Source organism: Agrilus planipennis, unplaced genomic scaffold, assembly GCF_000699045.2.
Source record: "Agrilus planipennis isolate EAB-ADULT unplaced genomic scaffold, Apla_2.0 scaffold179, whole genome shotgun sequence".
NCBI lineage: Eukaryota > Metazoa > Arthropoda > Insecta > Coleoptera > Buprestidae > Agrilus > Agrilus planipennis.
Window position 1 is genome coordinate 394,627 of NW_020438885.1, and position 8,521 is coordinate 403,147.

Consider the following 8,521-nt stretch of genomic DNA (forward strand, 5'->3'; position numbering starts at 1 on the left):
TAGACCACCACTGGTTACTTATTAACAGTGATTCCTTCTATGTAAATGTAGTTACCTCTCTGGCTGTCAAAACAGATGTACAATCAGTGTTAGTAGTTCATTAAATAAATAATCATTTAAAAGTGTAATAGTTAACCAAAATTTGATTAAATTATAGCAATTAAAACGTATAAAACAGTTTTTTTAAAAGTTAAAAAATTATTGTACTAAGAGAAATCGAAAATTATGTGTAGGTATAAAAGTACATGGCGTAGTACCTCTACATTTATTTACGAACAATAATTAAATGTGATGAAATTAATACCTTTACGGACTATATTTCCACCTTCCTTGGCATTGTTGACATGAAAAAGGTAAGAATTTTTCGTAAATTTTACATTTTATATAAATGGTATAAATATTACCTCAGTATAACTTATTGGTTATAGTGAATATTGTCTTCTCCTATCGTAATCGTATCATTTATCACAGACCTAAAGTAGATAATATTAATTTAAAGTGCACCTGTTGATGGTAAAGGAAAAATGAATAAAAGTTTAAAAAGTATATGTTTATTAATGCATTNAATGGTATAAATATTACCTCAGTATAACTTATTGGTTATAGTGAATATTGTCTTCTCCTATCGTAATCGTATCATTTATCACAGACCTAAAGTAGATAATATTAATTTAAAGTGCACCTGTTGATGGTAAAGGAAAAATGAATAAAAGTTTAAAAAGTATATGTTTATTAATGCATTGTTTTCTAACGAATATGAAGAAATTTTAACAAATTTATATTTGTTAGGCTGTAAATGATAATATTACTCCATAGGAGTCCATAGGGCAGAGGGATTTACACCTTACAAATAAGTTTAATTTCATTAAGTTTTGATCATGCAATTTCTTAAGTATGCTTAGGTACTTTGAGCTTTTATCGAAAAATAAATTACCATTTCGACATTTTTGCACAAAAATATCATTTTTTAGGTCGACAAGCAATCATCAAAACATAAAATATCGATGAGGGACCTAAAGTACATAATCAAATAAATAAATTTAAAAATGATTATTGTTGCATTATCAATCTAAAGTATTTGTGGAACCTAAATTCCCTTTCACGGGTCTTCATCCTTTCTTATCTACTGGTAGCATTTTCGTAAAGGTATAGAGTTGTTCGTCTTGTAAATTGCTAATTCTAGCATAGTAAATAGATAATAGAGATAAAGGTCGTTACAAGTAAGAAAGTGTAGCAGCATCAGCAGCTTTTAAAAGTGTATCAAATAGGGATGTAAAACGTAGGCATTGGAGCAAATGTAAGCAGACGGACGGTCTGTCTGTACGTATACCACATGTGGTGTACGTGGGTATATCTGTGTTAGAGTCCGTCATAGGGATTACTATAGTTTTCCTCTTGATCGGTCACCTACAACGGACAGGCATCTAAGCAGATTATTCCCTTGCCCCAATAACTGCTTTATTTTCATATGCCGCCTGCACTTGTGCTTTTCGAATAGCTACTTATCTCCGGATGTTTTTAGAGTTTTTGCTAAACGGTTTATCCGCCCAACCTTTGTCCCCACAACTTGCACAACTTTTAGCTGTCGCATTCACTCACGGCTGAAGTATATCCATTTGGGGCCCCGCGTCTTCTATCTAATCGCAAATAAGGAATTTCCTCACTAGACGATGGTCAAAATTATTCACAAAAAAGTTTCAAGAAAAATATGTCGTGTTTACAACATTAATATTTTTTTACCAATCAGGAAATCGTCGTACTGCCATTCTATATTGTCTATGTAAAATTTTATAATCAAAGTTAAAATTATGATGTTATTTTTATTTGAAAAAAATGCGAGTCAGGAACTTTCTTCCGGTATGCCCTATGTATACATTTTAAGACAATCTCTTCATCATAATTTTAGCTTTGATTATATAAAAAAAAAGAAAGGACAATAGTTCTTCATTGCTCAATATTGATTTTAATAAACATAAGAACTACCCCTCCCACCACCACTAGTTGTATAGCAGTCAGTTTATATATTTATCACATGATGATGTCACTGTGTAGGGATCAATCTTATTGTTTTGAGAATGCCTAATACAATATATTTTTCTTTTGTGTTTAATGATATTATACATTAACGTATCAGCTACTATGCTAGAAACGTGATAGTCGGAATTTTTAAAAAGAAACAGTAATCGCATCAAAAGTTTTCATCTCGCTTTCTTACCCCATCATACAAAGGTCTGAAATTTTTTGGTTCTTCTTTCATAAATTTGTAATAATAAGTTCAATGAAAATTTTTGCAGCTGTAATAGTTGTTTAAAGAACGTTACACACAAGATATATGTATGTATGTATAAAATTAAATTTATAAATTACATATATAGGTAGTATATAAAAAATATATATCTACACGTATATATTCGATAACCATTCGAGTTTGTAAAGTGTGAATGGCGTATAATCTTTTACCCCAATTATGTTACGGGTTTAATGTCTAAACCACAACGTTTGGTTCAGAATGGCCTGCAGGCTAAACATTCTTGACCAGTATAATAGATGGACCGGTGGGGTGTACAAAGCTATCTGTTTAATTTGTACATCATCTTTACACAAATGTGCAAACAAAAGTGAAATCAGCCGAAGAAAAAAGGAAAACAAGACGAGTATTAACAAGGCCAAGAGCAAATATGTTGTATTATATGTGCTACTACAACAGGAGCGGGCGGGACCCTTATGTGCTATTAGACCTTTCGATTTCGTTGATCTGAACATCCGGCTTCGTGTAACTATATTTGCTTCTGTAATTGAGCTTTGTTGAAAAGCAAAAACTGATCCCAAACTATTACAAATATGTACTATACATGTAGCTCTTGTCTATATTATTACTAATAATAAAATGATTTTGTAACAAGGACAGGAAGCTAAGAAGATGAAGACATCCGTCCACGTATCGAGCTTTTAGATAAAGATCTGCTGAAGTAAGGTTCTCAATGAAAATTTAATACATGTTCATCACATTATCAGTGCTAGTAATACCAAACCCTTGGCAACAATTTTTAAGCACGGATATTAGATTAAATCGAGAGTGTACTTAAAGCACACACCTTGTTAAAGCTATTACTCTAGTTAAAACAAGTAACGAGAAAAATTGTCGTTCCGAAGAGGGTAGAGAGAGAGAGAGTGAGAAACTTTTTTAACGTTATAATATCTATACAGTAAATAAATTATTAAAGTTTAAAATATTCACAGAGTACAATCTTAGTAGCAATAAAATAAAAATTCTTTAATAAATTGAATTTTTAATTTAGTGTCTTGGAATTGCTGTAGGTACGTTTTCTACAATACATTTTTCTATTTAACTTGAAATTATGGCTTTAATAAGAGAACTGTATGGAGCTATTTCCGATATCACAATACCAAAAATTTTTAATAGCTTAAAAAAGAAATTAAGTGGACTTCTTTTGTAAAACGCGATTCTGGAAAAATGCCTTTAAAAATATTTTGGAATCGTCAGACAATATTTCTTCCAGAGGAAAGTACCAAACTATCTAAAATCGTAAATTTTTGTAAAAAGTTTCAGTTTGCTTATTTTGCTGCCAATTTCAAAGTTTTATAGTAATATGCAAACATCATCATAAGGCCGTCAGTCCTAAGACTGGTTGGACACGTACCTCCACTCTTTCCTATCCTGAGCTAAACTTCCGCATTTCCCTAAAACTAGAACAGTCCACATCCTTAACTATTTGCGAACAGTAGGTAATCTAATCTAGGTCTACCTCTACCCCTCCTAACTCCTGTTTCTGCCACTAATATGTCTCTGATTAGACCTTCATGACTAAGAAGGTGTCCTACCAACCTATCTCGCCTATTTTTTATTGACTTCCATAGAGTCCTCTGTTCTCCTATTCTTTCCAATACCTCTTCATTNCGTCTTTGATTTAGTACAGTTATGTTGAGTATTTCTTATGGATGTATAAATGAACGTTAAAAGTAATTAAATAGAACGTTTTGTGTAGGTGTGTCATGGAGAGGGTCCTACAACTGAGGCTTCTCATGAAAAGGCTGCTTTAGAAGCACTGAATGTTCTATCTGAGCTGGGATTAGATAATGTAACGCCCAACAAAGAAAGTAATATTGAGGGGTATGTATAATTAATTAATTGATTAATTGTATTGTTACTCTCTTATCAACATTGGACTTAGTTTTATTACATAATATTAAATTCTTTCGTTTCGTTAAATTGTCGTCGTCTTTTTTATGTATTCTCAATTATATACAGTGGAGTATATTTATGTATAATTTATATAACACTACTATTGAAAAAATAATATGATAATATGCCATTAACATATGTATGTAAAAATGTAACGTTGAAATTGTCTGTGTTACAAGTTTGGATTAATTTTAGGGGCCAGCTCACAAAAAGCTGTTTACTGTTACTTTAAAATTGGGCAATGAAGAATATGAAGCTGAAGGACCAAGCATAAAAAAAGCCCAGCATGCTGCTGCTGCCTTGGCTCTTAAAAGGACAGATTTGAAGCATCCTCCTCCAAAAACTGCTCGAATTAATAGGTCTGGCCTGAGGAACCCCGGTATGGTCACTCCAACAGTAGAATTGAATGCACTAGCTATGAAAAGAGGAGAACGAACGGTGTATGTGCTAGATAGTGTTCCATCACATCAACCTCAGGTTAGTATACAATATTAAAAAAATGTACAGAACATTACTAAAAAAATTGTTTTATTTAGGGATACATTTCACAAACTGGTTATTATCCTCGACATAATATGTATAATCCAGGGCAACCACGTTATCCAAATTTTGATATTCGGCGGGGCCGAGGATACCATACCCATTATGATCGATATTATGGACCGTATAGACCTGGTTACCAGCATCCTTCTGGAGAACCAGTAACTGTACGCCTTCGAGTTGGAGACAGAGAATACCCAGGCGTGGGATGCACCGTTCAGGCGGCCCGTCATGATGCAGCATCCAAAGCTGTCGAAGATATTAAACAAATGGAAGCTGAAGAACAACAACATCAGCAGCAGCAACAACAGCAACAACAACAACAACAACAACACCAGCAGCAGCAGCAACAGCAGCAGCAGCAGCAGCAATGCAATACAACACAAGAAAATGGTAAGGTTATCAATTAGTTAAAAAAAGTAAGTCATTTTTATTAGGTATTGTTAATTTAACAGGTTACTTGGTAACGACAAATGGAAATATTAATCAGGATTTAAGTACAGAACTCAAATCTCCAATTTCATTGGTACACGAAATTGCCCTTAAAAGATCTCTGAATGTAACTTTTGAGGTTCTTAGTGAGAAAGGCCCTCCTCATATGAAGATTTTTGTGACCCAATGCCGAGTTGGGGATATCATATTAATGATAGATTGATGGGTAATATACTAACAAATTTACACTTGCGAAAGGCAGTTTTCCCATTTTTTTAAACATAAAACTAATTTTCTTGGAAAAAGCTACAGCAATAATAAATTGTAGTTGAGTGATAAATGTTCGTGTATATATTCCGTTACATTTTGTTTAATGTCAGTTTATCTCTTGCTATTGTAGTGAAACAAGTTGTAATTTTATTATTTAAAGGGTATCATAAAGCAGCTTTGTTGAATTGCAATACATAGGGTGAACAGGAAACATTTTTTACATATGCATAATTTAAATTAAAAGCAACCCCTTCCTTTTTACCAAGCACCGTTGTCAGATACCTATTAAGTATCCCATTTCACGAAAAAATTTAAATTGGAAAGTAAAAAAGTAGAACTAATTTAAAAGCTTTAAGTGGAGTTTTGTACCTAATGCATATAATTACTGACATTTTTCTACATACAATTATTATATTTTCAAACAACTCAGTAAGCAGTTATACGATGTAGAGAGTGAAATTTTTTAAAATGAACGTTGCAACAGTAGATATAGGTGAACGTTCCAAATCCGAAAGAGATTTTAACATGGCCGCATGTTGAAACACGAATTTTCTTTATTGTTTGCCAATGTATTTGAAGATCTAGTAGTGGTGTTTGAAATCAGTTTTACATAAAACAAAACGTGCTTAATAAATAACGTATAATTTCGTTGATAGTTCCCTAATTGTTTAAAATCATTCTAAAAGTTTTATTATACGCAGTACCGGCCTAATTCCTGATTTTTTGTGCAATTAACATCTTATACGTTATAAATACAAAAATTTTCTGTTAAAATAAGTGAATTATGATGCGACATCCTGAACACCATCACGTCCCCCCTAACAACATGCAACGAAACAGGTAAAAAACGTCCTTTTCATAATTTTATTGAACTTTACTCATTTATTACTATTTATCGATTTATTTAGTTAGTACATGTAAATAATAATAAATTTATTTTTGATATTTAACCATGATTATATATTTAATTATAATAATGTTACCATTTACTTCTCACAGTTTAGTTTTATTTTACCCTTTTATTGTAGAGTGCAGCAAATGCCCCCAAATCGTGGTACTCAGCCAATGTTAATGAGTTTACAACCAACAGTTCCAGTACCGCACTCAGGTATTTTAGATCTTGACTGCTTGAAAGTGAATTTATGTTAATGGATGTTTTTTCATTTAATTCAAGGAGTACTTGTTTCTATGCCTCAAGGCCCACCCCTTATGCCACCGACTTCAATGCCCCAGCAACCTCAACAGCCAAAAACCATCATGCAGCAACCTACACAACAAGGTTTGTTGTAATTCAGTTATAATAAATTGATGTGATTATAAAAATAAATCACATGTATTCTAACAAATTTCTTTTGCTTTCAGTATATCACTATGAGTCTGCACCAGTGGAAGCAACAGAGCATCAACATCAACCACCTCCACCACATCAGACGGTTTCTGAAAATGATCATTCTGCTCAGGTGCAACAAGCTCAAATGCAAAATTCACCAAACACTAGTACTTCTTCTATGCCCCAACAATCAACCTTGGCAAACACTAAAGAAAAAACCCCAATGTGTCTAATCAATGAATTAGCTAGATATAATAAAATTCAACATCAGTATCGTCTCACTGGAGAGCAGGTACAAATTAACAACATTGGACTTAGTTTTATTACATAATATTAAATTCTTTCGTTTCGTTAAATTGTCGTCGTCTTTTTTATGTATTCTCAATTATATACAGTGGAGTATATTTATGTATAATTTATATAACACTACTATTGAAAATATAATATGTTAGGCTGTAAATGATAATATTACTCCATAGGAGTCCATAGGGCAGAGGGATTTACACCTTACAAATAAGTTTAATTTCATTAAGTTTTGATCATGCAATTTCTTAAGTATGCTTAGGTACTTTGAGCTTTTATCGAAAAATAAATTACCATTTCGACNACCCACGATATCCTCATCATCCGCCTATAACACCACATTTCGAACGCTTCTAACCTTTTCTTTTCCGCCGCGCCCACTGTCCATGTTTCGCACCCTTACAATGCCGTGCTCCTAATATGCACCTTTTTCGAATTTCTAAATTAACCGTTCGCGAGCATAGAAGTGACTTCTTTTTATTAAAGGCGACACGACCCTGCGCTATCCTCTGCTTTATACTGATAATTATTTTATTAATTGTGAAATTCAGTTGTATTTTGCCGTTGCGTTTTGTTACGTGTTACAGAGGCGGTATATAATAGATTTAATTACTTAATTACGTAGGTGAGTTATAGAAGAAAATTGGCCGTTGATTCGTTTGTGAAAAATTTTGAAAGCAGTTACACAGTTAGTAGGATAGGAGCTAATAATGGATGTTTTCCGACAATTCACAAAGGCGACGCTTCAATAAAAGGCATAGTCATAATCGTCGCCAGGGTAGTAAAGCTGGATCACACCTGTGCCAGTCTCAGATCAACGGCCAATTTCATTACAGGTCGACACTTTTCAACAACAGCTCAAGTATTACGTTCTCTAAAATCGCGTTAGTATTACTAACCCATGCTTCACTAGTTTCTGCACATTCTTCTCCCTTTCCCAAACATATAATACGTATAGCTTACAGTGTATGCTTCGTCGATTTAAGCCACCCCCAAATTACCTACTAATTTCTTGTTATTAGCAGTTCACACTTCACCTCAGACCTCTTAATAATTACGCAAGTTCAAACTGGTTTCATCGGGGATAAATTAAAACCCTTCCTTGCTTCCTTCCTTCCTTTCTTTGTTTAATCAAAGTCAATTTTACTAAGATTTTGTCAAATTTATTTTCTCGTGTAAGGTGTTAATAATTAGTAATTACCAATTTTTTTTAAACGCAACAACAGTTATACATTAGCTATTAAAAAAATCAACATCCACGTATTTATTTTAATAATACAATATTAAGCAGAACTTTTGTTTCAATTTTTAAAGGGAAAATGTAAAACAGAATAAATATCGCTTAGATATATTGTAAAAATTATTAATTAGGTATTCTAAAACCACATTTCTTTTATATACCTCTACAAAAAAAGTTACCAATTTACTGCACATATCAATAT

The 8,521-nt window shown here is 32.7% G+C and overlaps 2 protein-coding genes across 3 annotated transcripts in view; both read left to right on the plus strand.

The window, feature by feature from the left end:
* The first annotated feature begins 4,378 nt into the window (after positions 1 to 4,378).
* On the plus strand, positions 4,379 to 5,399 carry LOC112904000 (double-stranded RNA-binding protein Staufen homolog). Its single transcript, XM_025981618.1, has 3 exons — positions 4,379 to 4,681; positions 4,741 to 5,137; positions 5,200 to 5,399. Exons 1-3 carry the CDS (start codon positions 4,586 to 4,588, stop codon positions 5,397 to 5,399), a joined length of 693 nt encoding a protein of 230 aa, XP_025837403.1. The 5' UTR covers positions 4,379 to 4,585.
* A 538-nt stretch (positions 5,400 to 5,937) lies between these two features.
* The window catches only part of LOC108740537 (double-stranded RNA-binding protein Staufen homolog 2), a 7,843-nt gene continuing 5,259 nt past the window's right edge, over positions 5,938 to 8,521 (plus strand). For both annotated transcript variants that reach the window (XR_001938348.1, XM_018474892.1), the window contains exons 1-4: positions 5,938 to 6,286; positions 6,475 to 6,554; positions 6,621 to 6,725; positions 6,809 to 7,068. Coding sequence is in view for 1 of the 2 variants with exons in the window: in XM_018474892.1 (XP_018330394.1) it covers positions 6,231 to 6,286; positions 6,475 to 6,554; positions 6,621 to 6,725; positions 6,809 to 7,068 (501 nt within the window). In the remaining variant the exon portion in view is untranslated. The remainder of the gene's footprint in view (positions 6,287 to 6,474; positions 6,555 to 6,620; positions 6,726 to 6,808; positions 7,069 to 8,521) is intronic.